The sequence below is a fragment of the Pyrgilauda ruficollis genome, unplaced genomic scaffold (genome assembly GCF_017590135.1).
Source record: "Pyrgilauda ruficollis isolate IOZ18807 unplaced genomic scaffold, ASM1759013v1 scaffold12, whole genome shotgun sequence".
Classification (NCBI taxonomy): Eukaryota; Metazoa; Chordata; class Aves; order Passeriformes; family Passeridae; genus Pyrgilauda; species Pyrgilauda ruficollis.
Window position 1 is genome coordinate 6,401,787 of NW_024510321.1, and position 15,308 is coordinate 6,417,094.

Consider the following 15,308-nt stretch of genomic DNA (forward strand, 5'->3'; position numbering starts at 1 on the left):
TCAACAGGCAAATGAACAGAGAGCAGAGAAGAGAGGACTTAGGGAGATTTTATCCACGTATATAAATATCTGATGAGGGAGGAAGGAAGGAAAGCAGGGTCAGATCTTCACAGTGGTATCCACTAAACTGAGGAGAGGGCATGAGCATGAACTGAAAAACTGGAAAATCTACTTACTCATAAAAGAAAAGAAAATACCAAATAAACTAAAAATCCCAAACATTTTCCACTGCCACTGTACTCAAGCAGTGCAACAGATTGACCACAGGTTTTGTGATCTCCATCCTTCAACACACTCAAACCTGAAAGTGGAGTGCCTTGAGCAGCTTCTCTGACTGACCCTGCCTGGAGCAGGTTATTTCCAGAGGCCCTTCCAAACTCAACCATTCTGTGACCTATGTGAAAAATCAACAACTCACTACAACAAGGACATCTGTAAGACACATGTGACATCTGCAGGAAGAGAAAGGGTTTAGAAAACAAGCTAAAGTGATAACTAATCTCTGTTAGACTATCTGCTCTATTAAGATTTTTCTAAGTTGAACACTCTGAACAGCCAGTTTCTGGTGCCTAAACATGAATCCATCATCAATCATCCTATCAAAAGTTGTGGAGGATGCAGTGTTTATGCTTTATAAAAGCAGAAGCTTATCTGCAATTTAGTAGCTAACAGGTCTAACTACTGTCACGTGTTCTGCATCCTTAAAAAAAAAAAAAGTCTGTAGAGAAAAACAGCTTTCCTTCCCCACACCACACATTTTCACAATTCTGCAGGACCGTGTTGTATCACCTGAATATCACTCAAAAACTACTATTTCCCCATGATAAAAAAAAAAAAATTAACAGCCTTGTTTGTTTCCTTCTTCCCATGTACAGGCTTATTCCTTTTCCTCTTTGAAACTTGCCATTTTGTAAAGAATAGGGAAGGAAAAAGACATTTACTGGATGTCAGGGATATTCATTATCAAGAGAAATTTCTTCATTAGATGCAAGTGTTAAAAACTTAGCAGTGATTTTTGCCTATACCCTCTCAAAAAATGCTTCTACCATATAGTTCCTTTTTTCTCAAATGACAGCATTCAAACTTGAAGGAGAAATAAAAGTTGGAGGGGAACAGGAGGCCAAGTGAACTCCAGCAATTGACAGCAGCAGGACACCAGCAACCAAACTCAGCCAAACAGGCTACAGAAAACAAAACAAGAAAATTCCAAAAGATGCATGAAATATAACACTCATTTGCTAAAGAAAACAGAGTGCCTAAAGGTGGCTAAACTCCAGTTAACAAAGAGGGGGATTTTTCCTTTTGAATTTGCTTTGCCAGGAAGCTCCTGTTACCATTCGAGAAACATTCAGGCATAGCAACATCAGCAGGAATGTCATTAACAGCCCTTACAAGGGGACATTAACTCCAGCAGTCTGCACTTTTTTTTTCTTTCCCCCCCTAGAAAACACACCAGAGGAAGAGTAGAAATACAACTTGATGGGGGTAGGAGTCTTATTTCAGCAGTTTTCTCTAACTGAAGACAGAGTGCATTCAGTTACAGTTACCTAATGCAAAGCTGAATACCTGCTTATCCTAATTTCAGCAGCTCTGTTACATGAGTATTTTACAACAGAAAACATTGCTTAGGAGCTGCAGAGAATATTGAGCATTTTAAGGGAGAGGAGACTGGTGCACATTCAGGGTGATTTTTAAAAAGTTAAAATCCATAAATTTACACATTAGTTGCATACAGGAAACACATTTACAGAATATTAAACTACAGCGTTACAATATGCACATAAAATCAGGAAAGACAAAGGCAGTGCTGTTCTGCTGCTGACAGACACATGCATTTCCCTCAAAGTAAGGATCTTCTCTATTTCTCATCCTAATTTGATAGTTCAGAAGTCAAAATAAAATAGACACAGAAAAATAATTATTTTCTACTATACTGACTGCATCATAAAATTTCATAAGACACTTGACATCAACATATAGAAAAGCTTTAAGCAGTCAATTAGAATTTTTTTTCATTTGCATTTGTAGTGACCTAAGACTATCCCCCATAAAATAATAAAACACAGAAATTAAAAATTTCTTAGTCTTCGGCAAACAGATTAGACCCTAAGCAATTTCCCATTTTTCTTATTCATGGCAGTTTCATTACGTTTTACCCCCACCTGGTGGTTGTACCCAAAAGCAGCACAAGGGAACACTGCTGTCAGAACTAGTTCTGGGCAGTTAGTTAGAACTAGTTAGTTCAGCACATTAATTAGCTAAGTGTGTTTACACTGGATCCAGGTGTGGCCTTTCTGCCTAGCTTCCAAAGTTTCAGACATATATTTTCTTCTTTTTTATTTGCCGGACGTAATGCAACAACCTACAGCATAAAACCCCTCAGTGTCAGCTTCAAGTACATCAGATGATAGCTGTAAACCACAAATCTCGAAAAACTGAAGTGTTTTAAAGCAACGCACGCGCTCCGATGTGCCAGCATTTTGAAAGCAGCGCACAAACCACAGGCGAAGGCTGCGCGGAGCTCCGAGCCGCGGCTTTCCCCGCCGGGCGCGCCGATCCCGGCCACGGCCACGCGGGGGAGCCCGAGCCCCAGGGAGCGGCCCCGGGCCAGCTCCGACCCGAACCCGCCCCAACTCGCCCCAAATTCATTCCCCGCGATCGCACCCTCCCCTCCGCAATGCACACACCTGGAAACGCCAAAATGCTCAGTTTCCCTCCTTGTCAGCCTCTGCTGCTGGACTTGCCAAATAGAAATTATACTGTGTATCCATAAAGCGGTATTTTCAAACATCGTCACACTAAAAGATGGTCGCTGGCAAATTCAAAGGCTTTCCTATTTAACAGCAACGATTCCAGATTTCTTACTATACCAAATTTTCTGGAGCAACAAGTGACAGTAAAAATTTCTGAAATGGTTATCATATAATTTTCAGTCTCTGGTGGATTTTACTGCTCTTTTTCCAAAGATGATTCAGACACAGAAGAAAGGATTATCTTCCAATAATTTTTTTCTCATGTTTGGGAATAAAGAATATAAATGTCTGCGCAGCTAAATCCATGTAAAAACATTTATTTAGCTTGGGTTTTTTCTCCCATGTAGGAGACATACCAAATTAGCAATTCTCCACGATGTCACAAAACACATCATAAAATAACTCAACTAGAAAGAGCCTGTAAAGTCACCTGGTCTGACCTTCCCTTAAAGAGCCAAACTGCAGGTGCCATCAGGGCTTTGGCCACCTGAGTTTTGGAAAACTTTCAAGATCTCCCAGTGTCTTTGGACAGCCTTTTTCACTGTTCAACCATCCCTGCTGTGAAGAATTGTTCCATTATGTCCTACAAACATCACTTCGCACCTCTCACTTCACAAAACAAAACGAACAAAACAAAAACCCAAACTAAAAAAGAAAAAATCCTTTCAAGTCAGGGATCCAGAAATTCATGAATTTGCTATGTGTGAATATTATTAGACATTTAGCAAAAAGCATGCACTTCTCAGAGCAAAAGCCTCCAAAGCCAAAGCCAAATTGCTCTCTCTTCACAAGACTGAAGAGAACACCACAGTTAACCTGTAAATTACTTGTACCAGATTAAATATTTTCATACAGTGAACATACTTTCTGGAGACAAACCTAGAAAAGAATGTTCTGTTTTCATCAGTTATTTTATTGCACATCTTTATCACGATACTTATATTCCACAATTTTCCTTGTTTGCACATAAATCACCAACAGCTGATGTTAACTATCTCGTCTGAGCTGCCCACAGCTAGCAAGTTTCATAAAACATGTTTTTATTTTGAGAATAAATTTATAGGAATCACCATAAAGAGAAAGGCATATGAATCTTGCATTAACATGAAGAAGTGTGAACAGCATGTTTCAAGTTAGCTTCTAGTAGCTCTTATTTACATTAATATTCAAAGCAGTGAATTCGGTTTAATTCCGTCAAGCCTGCATAATTCTTTAAAAAAAGAACAGAACAGTTAAGACAGACTTTTGTGATATTTCACACAGCAGCAAAACCAACTAGCCAACAGCACATTAACAATTAGCATATTAAATGAAAATGAGTTATCAGTTTGAAAATAAGGACATATCTGTGCACATATAACGAAGACATTGATTTTAATTAAATTATGCTGAGTACTAACCATGAATTAGTGAGCCATTTAACCACTGAATATAGTAGTTTTGTGGAAAAGAAAGCAGGATCTCATTGCTGATTATTGAGAAAGGTAGAAGCAGGACTGCACCAGCTGAAACTGCTAGAGTGAAGGTGCTCAAGAACAGCCTGAAATTTAAAGAAATGTACCACTGTTACCACCAACATGCTCTGAACAGCAGAGAAAAAAGTAATTAAACTACCTGGTAATCAGTGTCTAAAGGCAATACATTCTTATATTATAAATGGGCAGGAGAAACTGGGATTTCCAAAACATTTGACTTTTAAAAAGCAAATTTAAAATAGCTTACAGAACCCAATACAAATAATTTCTTTTTACCAACTACCGTGATTACTCATTTGGCACGTGCATGCATTCAATTCCATCTAATACAAAGGTTAAACTACTGGAGTTCATTAAATATCTTTTCACAAGTTTCCTCTGTCAGTTTTAATTTCCCACACAGACACATACACAATAAAAAAATATTCAGTTTCTACATTCTTAGCACAATTTTTAAAAGCAGAGCAACATTCTAACAACTAAAGAGTCACTACAATCATACATAAATATTTGAACACCAAACTAAAATAAAAAGTTTTTTTCCAAAAAGGAGTTATTCAAGTTCTCATCTCATAGATGTAAAGTCAATATACAGAAATTGTCACAAATGTTTCAAATATTTAAGCTTATTCTTTTTAGATCCCAAATACAACTTACACCAAATGCCATCTTGTGGCATTAAAAAGAACTGTGTCCTTAAAAAAAGTAAGATCAACAAAACTTTCTTATAGAACTCATCTAATGCTATAACAAAACTAGAAATAATTCTCAATGCAAAACTGCATGACAAAATAAACAGAACATCCCTACAACAGCAGCATCTGTAAGCTTTTCCTTAATAGTCTACAAATCCATTTTTCATTCATACAATACTTTGAAAAGAAAGTATGAGTAAGTAACTTTAACATTAAAAATATTGTTATGTTGTTGTTGTTGGCTTCTGAGATTTTTTTCTTCCATTTAAGGATGTTTAAGTACTCTAAGCCAGAAGTGGGAAACCTAACAAACTACAGCAAAGTGCTACAGCCCTTTGCCCTTGTTTTCTCATCCCTCCACACCTCAAATCCTGACAATTATGCCATGTGAAGAAAAATCTATTTACATCTGTTTGAGAGTTATTGCTTTTAGGAAAATAGCATGCACATTTAAAGAAGCTTAGGCTGAAAGGAAAAAAGAACATTTTCTATTTACAACAACACTTTTCTCCAAGCTCTCCTTCCAAGGGGATGCCAGCAGCACCAGGGAAGCCAAGAGCACTGGAACAGAGAAGGAGCCAATGCATGGCTCAGCCAATGATGTAATTGAGAGGGCAGCAACAGCCACGGCAGCTCTGCACATCCTGAGGCATACTCAAATAGGAGATACTCATATCTAACTTCACACAGCAAGAGGATAAGGAGAGAGCTGCTGGCAGTCCAGTATGTCTGGCAAGTGCTTGTCTTCCACTTGTCACCTTCCTGCAGCTTTTGTACACTGATCAAAGATACCTTCTTCAGAGAGAGCTAACTTGCTTCACAGGATCCACTGCCTCCCTTCCATCGACTGCTGTGGCCACTTAAAACACCTCCCCATCCAAACACCAACATTTGGAGACCTAAATGCAGGTCTTGCACTCAATTCCACCTCTTGCAATGTTCTGGCCAACATCATACTTACCAGCAGAACTACAGGTGAAAAAAGCCTAGACCAAACTTCCACAACACTTTTCATAACTCAAGGTGCCACTACACCAAATCTTTTTCCCTGAACCTCTACCAGTCTATTTAAAATACATCTAAATATTTCAAAGGGATTGTTATTTATTTGGAAGCACAGAAGATTCCTATCATAACAATACATTCAGGAGAAGAAGTTCTGCCAAGAAGAGCTATACATACGATATTCTGTTAACGATGGCATCTTCATCCTCTTGCTCATCTGAAAATTAAATTACATCAGGTTATATTCAACACTCATTTGTTTTTCTTCAGGCTGAAATGTACATAGATAGGAATCATTTTAATTTACAATTAAAATTCAGATGTACTAATACTATTCATGAGCATCAATATTTTAAGAAGGTTCCTTCCAAAAATGAATACTCTCACCCCGTTTTTTCACTAGTCAAACTCTTTTTAATCAATGTAACAACAAAGTTATTTCACTGTACTTAAATATGCAGATCAAAACCTCTTGAAGACCTCTTCCAGAGGCAAACATGCTTTCAGACTACTACAGCCACAGCTACTGCTAGAAGCTGCCCCTTTGGGCATCTCCTCATCCACAGAGAGGAGACAAGCTACAGGAAAGCCTAACAGTCCATTCCAACTGCTGTTAGAAATCATTTGCAGTCTTTTAAAAACAAGAAAGCACACCCAGAACCATATTGATGACTACTCAGTTGCTTCCCTTTACTTACCCCTCTTCCCAGCTCCTGGGGATTTGGGGGAGGGGAGGAAGGAGAGGTGGTTATATTCTTGTTATTTGTTTTGCATTTAAGATGCCATTACTTCCTTCTGATACTTCACACTTTAGACCATTTTTATTCACTTACTCATTTAATACTTCACTAAAACAATCTTTTTCAAACAATATCAACTTTTAACTCAGATGAATCACTAACACATCCTTCACTTATTCTTTACTATGCCCATCAGTACACAAATGTAAGCATGTCTAAATTTGAAATAATGCAGGCATTTTGAAATAAAATTTCTGAATTTGAAATAATTTTACACTCAGCATTCTAAAAGTCTTCCTATTTTCCATAGGAGAACACCTGACTTTATTTATTCTTAAATTTTAAAATAAATTTAAGTTCTTAAGAGTCATGCACACAGTTGAAATAAACACACAGCCAATAACCTCATGCTATTTTGAAATTCTTCTGTGAAAGAACCTGGAGTTGTTGGTTTTTTGATGGATACCTCATGGTGTTTTGAAACACTAAGTAAAGGTCTCTTATGAATCATTTTGGCTAAAAAGCTTCTTGCAAAAGCAGTGAACAATTTGTCCTGAAAGAGTTGCAGTTGTGTTAACACTTCAAGTGTTTCTCATCAGGGAGATCATAGCAGGCTACAAAGTGTGCCTAAGCACACACAAAGCTTTCATAAAGTCAGGGCAGCTGCAGAGCAGTTCCTCTTCCCAGCTGAGGAGATAACTGCCAACAAAAGGTAATAAAAGTGTCTTTGCATCCAACAGTGTTTGCCAAACCAGCTTCCCCTTCCTGTTCTTTCCATCTCCAAATGGCAGCAGCGTTTTGATATCCAAAATACATATCAGGATCAGAAGACAGTGTCTGTCTTCTTTCGTATGTTTACAGAGATGTACCTTTTTTCCAAAGAATTAAATTCCACAAGAAGTTTACTTTTTAAAACACAAATCCATCCATGACAGCAGCTCTATCACAACACAGGTCACTCAATAAACAGTTTCCAATAAAGTTCAAAGCACCAAGATCACCATGCACAACAATGTTTCTAAAGCCTGACTATTATCAAGCACCAAGGTTCCAGATAAGCTGTCAAAAGTCAAGACAGGGCTTCCTACAGACTAGTTTTAGAATGGAAACTAGACAGTGTTCCCAAAGGGAAAAAAACTAGAATATTATCTCAAGGTATTTTATAAACTTCAGTGGTGAAGTCAAAGAGCTTAATACAACTGAAATAATAATTGTACCTGATCAGAGCAGAACTTTTTGAAGAAATAATGCTACTTCCCTTCTGTAGCACTGGCAACCTTTCACTTTACTAGCAAAAGCTCAGAACCTGATTTTGCTGCTAAAACACAGCAGAAGTTACTTATTCTAGAAAAGCTGATGTGAAAGGAGAACAACAGGATCTCAAGGCAAGGCAGGCAGAAGCACCTACTTCGACATTAACCCCTTTCTTCCATCTCAAAACAATTAACATGTAGGCTGCCATACACAACCAGGTCAATCCAGGCTGCCATAGACCAGGAGCCTAACAAAAAGTTCTGTTTCTTCCACTTTCCTTGTGGAGATGGACAGGAAAAGAATAATTATTTATTTGAAAAACATTTTTTTTTTTACATATTAAAAATTCTATTCTTACCTGCTTTCCTTTTGTATCTTGTGATTATAAAGTAGGAAACGATGTAGAGAACAGCAAACAGGAGAAAACAGATCTGCAAAAGAAATTGCATTAGGTCATGAAGAAATGCCTGGATTATAATAATCAGTAAATCTAGTCTAAACAATTTAAAATTGAATTCAGATCAATATCAGCATATTTTATGTAAATTTCAAGACTGTTATGCTTTATATCTTATTAACAAAAGTTAAACCCATTGAAACAGCGTGATTAGAGCAATAGGTACTGTATCAACTATATGGTCAGCAAGTTTTACTCTAAAATTATGAGAAAACACTTATTCACAGTGTGATTTTTTTGTTTGAGGAAGGGGTGAGTGGAGTAGGATGGGATGGGCTGATTTTTGAAGTTTGAATCCCCACTTGATTTGTAAGTTATCAGGCTTTGTATCCCCTTCAAACCTACCCTAAGGGTAAATTGTATTTTATATAATGGGCTCTTGAGGATCTATTTTGGACTATGCTGTCAGCACATGTGGAAAGAAACAAACATGTTTACTATTTGCATCCTGTCTAGAATCAAATTCCAGGTGACAACACAAAGACTCGTGCCTACAGTGGATGTCCAAGCATGAGCTCATCAAACATGATGTTTCCTTCACAGTCAGAAGCCAAGGGCACAACTTCCCTTCTCACAGGTTGGTGGTTTATTTAGGCCAGATGCACCTTCAGCCCACACTGCCTTGGACCAAATTGTTTATAAGATTTAGCACTACCATTACAATACAATAAGACCAAAACACCTAAAAACATGCTGGAAATATTATAGGAAAGGAAATGAACAGCAGGAAAGTTTTAACCCTCCAAGCCTTTGTGGGGTAAAAAAAAAACAAAAAAAAAAAAAAACCAAAACACAAAAACAAACCCCACACATTTTACTTGCTCCTGAATGAGGCATCAGTGGCTCAACACTGCTTCCTTAATCCTGGATGCCTATGCCTATTAAACACATGAGTCAGTCAGAAATGCAACAAGAATCAAGTATGCCATTCTGTTCTGGAAATTTACTCCACTGGGCAAAACTGACTTATTTCTTTAAGCTATTATTTGTAGATTTGTTGCTTTTAAGACTCACTGTCTTAAAAAGATCAAGAGCAGAAAGGCTACCCTATGAGAAAGGGAAAATGAAAGTGAAGGTAGTGATCATAGCTCTGATAAATCTGCATCTAAATAACAATACTGCATCCAAAACAGCAAATCAAGTGGAGAATAATGTATTATGCATGAAAGATAGACTTTCTAATAAATACTGATAAATATAAACTGAAAGTGTTATTTTTCTGGTGTAGTCACACATTTCACATTTTAAAAAACCAAGCAGAGCCAAGTATCTGAGTATGACATTTGGGTGACTTCCAGGTCCCTCCCTGGGACAACAGTGCTGTAAGTCTGAAAGTGGCAACCCAGCTCATTCTCTGTGCAGGAAACACAGCAGCAACACCCAAAATACAGGCACTGTAAAAACGAGGTTTCATAACTAGATCTCTGAATTCCAGTCTTTACTCTGAATAGAGCTTACTACTCCAACTTTCTTAAGGATGCCTCAAAGAAGAAATGGTTTTGATAAAGAATTCAGTCCTTTAAGTAAGTAATTCTAAAGAACGTTATTAAGATTTAATAGAAAAAAAAAAAGGTTGTATATTTTTGAAACAGGAAGAACAAAACAAACTGAGAACAGCCTTGGTTTTTCAGAGTACACTGACACAGCTCATCCTGTCAGTATTGGAAAACGCATTGCCAGTGCTGAAAGAGAATCCTTCTCTAAGCTTCCAGTTCCTCTGAAAACTAGACCAAGGCTACAGCCAGAGACATCTAATTTTAGGCACCCACTTTTGAAAATCAGGTATCACATATACAGGGTAAGTGAATTCTTTATAAATCTGTCAGAGGCAAATAACACAGTGTAACCTGTGTAAAAGAAAAATAGAGTTAAGCTCATTTTTTGTTTAATTCTATTTAAAACAAGAATAAAAATTACTGCAGTCTTGTTTACACCTTCAAATAGAAGAGCTGACCTTTATTCTATCTGTGATAGCAAGGTTACAATGAAAATGTGCATCTGTACTTACAAGGTACCACTGAGATAACTGAGGTATTTTGAGGGCAGAGCAGACGAAAGCTGTCCAGTAACACAAACTGTCAAATGGTGGGTGGATTTCTGGTTTTAGATAACAGCTACTTTGCAACCCAGCAATAAGGGGTAACTCTACATCCTGGTGTAATTCCCCCTCTACTTCTGTCAGATTTGAGAACAACTTTGTAAATGTTTTATAAAAGTGTTTATTACTGAAAATTCACAAAATTTTGAAATTGTTGGCAAGAAAATAAATAAATTCTATTAAGTGAAAGCTTTATGATCTCAAAAAAGAACTCAGATTAAGTCCTTCATTACTGACCAAAACAAGTTAAACAGCAAACTCAGAAACATCACTGCAGTCTCAATTTACACTCAGTGAAACCTCTGATCCTGAACTGTTTCTAACCATGCATTCTGAATAGCTTTCTAAAGGAAACAGCTCAAATCAGCATCCCAACTATTTTTAGAGTAGAACTCAGTTAAGCTGGGGAAAAGGAATGTGTTGCCTATGATAGCTGAAGAATAGGCTCCACTGTCCTGTCAGCACTGCAGCCCTGGGCTCCTATTCCTCATACTGCTGTTTGTTTCAGGATATTTTTATATTACGAAAAGAAACCATCCAGCCTTGTTTGTATTTGCTGTAGTTTCAGTTCATGTTTCTCAACTATGAGTGGCTGGGCTTGTATGCAGCACTCCAGGTAAGATTTTACAGCTGTAGGTAACAGCAGTAAATCCTTCTTGCTGCACTGAAAATGCTTCTCCACACTCACCTTCATACCTTGGGTTTTAGCTTTTTATTTTTTCTTTTTTTTCTGATTTTGTGCTGTTTTGGTGGGTGGGTCTGGGTTTCATATTAGGGGATGGTAAGGTGTAGGTCTGGGTTTTATATGAGGGGATAGCAAGCTCTCTTCACAGAGCAGGTAGACACAACAATTCCTTCTCCAGCCTGGACCCAAGGACAGCCGATCCGGATCTTAGGTCCAAGAGTATAAACAATGTGGACTGAAGAGAGAAAAACAAGAAGGATGGGACTTCATGGGCTAAAGCTGTAATTGGACAATTTGTCCAATATGCTAATGGACCAAAATTTATAAAAATGTGAGCTCTTGTGACCAAGCCCTCTTCTGCTTCCACCTTGGAGCCATCCAGGCAGAGCCATGGCTGTGGCTCTGGTGCTGCCAGGGTGTGGCCTCTGAAGGCTCTTCAGTAAATATCCACTTCATCCCCCTTAACTCTGTCTAGCCTCTGTTCCAGCTGCTTCAGGCATCAACCTGAGGACCACACTGGAACTCAGCATTAACCTCCTGCCACTGGATCCATCAGCACTGTCCTCCCCAGTTGCTTACAGCAGAGTAGCTCTCAGGTTTCAGTAGAAACTTGGTTTTAGGGTTCAAGTTCGTCACCATGTCTTTTCTTTTTTTTTTTTTAACCACACCTTAATGTCACACTGCATATAATCATCTATCAATTCCATTTCTAACCACTTATTAAAAAGCACAGGTAGTCATACTGAAATAGGGCACTATTAAGTAGTCACATATATAAAATAGTCACAAAAGAACACAATACACAAAACTACAACGATACCTTCAGTAAAAACAAAAACTTAAAAGAGCCTATATTCTGTTAATTCCATCTTTCCCACAGAAACTGTGTGTGTCAGTATTACAGGCAACACTGGAATACAATGTTAAATCCAAATTATATTGCAAGTTGTTTCCAACCAAAAAGCAGTCATTAAAGCCATCACCCATCTCTACAATAACAGCTGACAAAAGGATGCTGCAAATACAACAAATCTAGGATGAGCTGTATTCCTCAGATCCCCAAGTTCTCTGCAAGTTTTTCACTGGAGCTCAAATGAATGAACCTTTTCCAGGTTTTACTTGGGGAGACAGTCAACACACTGTGCAGACAATGTACCCACCTGTGAAGACTAAGGATTTCTGACATCCTCCACTCCACAAGAAATAATACCTTTCAATCTTAAAGTTTATTTCCTTAAATTCATTCCACGTTCAAGGGACAAAGTAGTTCTGGATCTGTTGCCATAATTAGACAGGGCAGCTACTTTAAACACAACTAGGGTACATTCTGACTTTACAGGGGAAATACACTGTCCATGTTTAACCAGGTGGATCAAAATATAAAAGAAATTACAAAGAGCCCAAGACCTATACATGGTTATACCCAAACAGTCATCCAAAGCAATTCTTAATAACTTGTTATGTCTTTGTGTGCATGTCCCCTCCACAGCACTCAGTAATTGAAAACAAGACACATGGACTCTGTGCCACATCCCGGGGCTCCTTTTTAACAGACACCACATGAAGAAATCTTCAAACCTCAAGCACATAATTAATTTGCATTTCTTCCCAAGGACTAAACACAACTTCTGGTATGACAAGCAAAAAGAAATCTGTCTTCCCCTGAAACCCTTAATCTTTATTTGGGAAAGAGATTACACACCAGGAGAGGCTGCTTCTAGAGACACAACGCACTACATTCTTATGCCTCTTGTAATCAACTCTTGCACAGTGTCATACCCTTGGATCTCTTATCCAAACGCATCCAAGTATGATCCACACCATACTTTTGGATCTGTACCACACATCTCCCAGCTCCTGTGAGAATCACATGCATACTATGTGCCTCTAAGGGGCCAGCACTGAAGGTTACATGAGCAGTAACAGACTGAACCAGGTCAAATCACATTTTAGTCATCCCACTGACAATTACTGAAGATCAGCTGACACTAATTCGTCCGTGTGGATTATCTTTAAAACTCTGGCACTGAAATTCATGCCTCACATTGGGAAAGCATCGTCTTCTGTTGCAAGTGTAAGAGCTACATTTTCCTGCTAAGAAAGACTATGCTCAAAATGTGTAAGGTTCTCTTTTCTCCCCTCTTACAAACAAGATTCAGCCATCTTTTACAACTGCAATTTGTGTGTGCGCACATTAAAAGCTGCATTTCTATGTAGAGGATTCTATTTATATAGCATGGAATTATTCCCAACTGTTGTGAGGGGGCTGTATTTTACACTACAAAAAAACATATATGTGCCTTGTCCACTAATTGTTCACTGTCTCTCAGTCAGTGTGCCCTGGTAGCACACACCTTAAAGAGCATCCCTGGCTGTATTACCTGAAGCAAAGCCAATAACCATGGGAAGTAATTCTCTCTCTCCAAGCAGCCTTCACCCTGTCACATGTAGCTGCTGTGTCTAGTTTTGAGCCACCAGCACAGGAGTTGGTAATTACAGGAAGGGAGGACCTGACAGCAGCTTGCCAGTACCTATGAGGAGGTCATTAAAATGACAGAGCTGAGCTCTTGACCATGGTGATGAGACTGGAGGTAAGAAGAAATCCCCTCTATGAGGAGAGCCAAGCAGTGGAACCAGTTACCCAGCAAGGCTACAAATCTCCATTCTGGAGGTTTTTAAGCCCTAAGTAGTCTGATACCACAGCTGACCCTATGAGCAGGAGCCTAGAGTCCACTCAACCTGACTAAATAAGCACCATTACAAACTTAGTCACTTCATTACTTATGCCCTCCTCCAGGTCATTCATGAATGTGTTTATTAAGTCTAAGCACAGGCCCTGTAGGGCTGTGTCAGGGATGTCCTCCCACTGTGAAAGAGCCAGACATCTTGCAGAACAACTTTTAGCAGCAAGGAACCACCACAGAACTCCTTCACAGAGAGATGTCCCACACCTTACTAATGTTCTTTAACCTAACATGCTTCCAAGCACGAAACACAGATTCAACACAGGTTCATTTCCACTTGAAAAGCATCAAAGCAAATAAGTGTTTCCTCCAATTTAATTGCATACTAGCATGTAGAATGGGGAAAATCTGGAGGAGCAAGGGACAAGCAGCAAACAACTTTCTACTATGCCACGTATGAAATGAAAGATCAAGAAGCTCCAAAAAGTAGCTCCAAAACATAAAGGAAGAAAGGAAATAACTTTAAAATGAAGTGGCTGTGTCAGTATTAAAATAAAGTTACTGCTATTACATCCACAAGCATTTCTATGCAAATGATACACAAAACAAGGCTACAGACATGACAACACTTCCACTTCTAGCTGTTACTTTATAGAATGTGTCCTTTCCCTAAACAGAAAAAAAAAACAGCACAGAGAAAAGAGAAGGCTGAGATCACTCTGGGTAATATCCCTATGTAGAATATGTCTATTTACATGTTTAAGTGTTGAAAATGAAACCATCAGTGTTTTGCTTGTGATTACTATCTACAGAAAATAATAGTGTTGCCCTTCTGGGTTTTAATTTCTGTAACAGAGAACAACAAACACACCATTATACACCCATCTCTTACTGCTCTAATGCTGTTGAAGTATTTTAATGTGCATTACAATACCACAAGGCAACTAAAAAGCTTCCTCCTATTGTCCCATTTGGCAACTGCTTTTATTTACTCATAGAAAAGATGGCAGGAATAAACAGCAAGAAAATACAGGTGGAGACAAGCAGCTCTGCTTGGTCTATTTCTAATAACTCAGTTATCCCACTGACACCTAAAAAGCAAACAAGGCATTCCACCTGTTTTGGATGTGTCAACAGTAAGTGACAAACCAAAAAGCACACTAAAAAAACCTGAAACCTTTATCTATGGTCTCAGTTTGACCTTGGCATTCATTCTATCATCTGCTCTGGAAATCTCATTTTTCTCAAGTGAGACATTAACTCTGCTGTGGTTAGATTAAGTTCACTCTAAACTAACCAGTCTTATACACTTGGCATGACACACTAAAGTTAATCTTATGAGAAAATATAAAATATGTCCTATGACTGTCTATGACCACAGATTAATTTTGCTCATTAACACTGCTCTCCATACCTATGATTCCCCTCCATGGTCTCTTCTCAGGACTCCTCCCTGACTTAA

At 38.3% G+C, this 15,308-nt stretch overlaps 1 protein-coding gene across 3 annotated transcripts in view; it reads right to left on the reverse strand.

Moving 5' to 3' along the window:
• The window catches only part of LMBR1 (limb development membrane protein 1), a 67,865-nt gene that overhangs the window by 44,373 nt on the left and 8,184 nt on the right, over window positions 1-15,308 (reverse strand). For 2 of the 3 annotated variants that reach the window (XM_041486133.1, XM_041486125.1), the window contains 2 exons: window positions 8,281-8,353; window positions 6,106-6,145 (listed from right to left, as the gene is read on the reverse strand). In XM_041486133.1, coding sequence (XP_041342067.1) covers window positions 6,106-6,145 — 40 coding nt within the window. In that variant the 5' untranslated portion in view covers window positions 8,281-8,353. Of the gene's footprint in view, window positions 1-4,153; window positions 4,294-6,105; window positions 6,146-8,280; window positions 8,354-15,308 lie in introns of all 3 variants that reach the window. The other variant, XM_041486115.1, reaches the window with a different exon arrangement.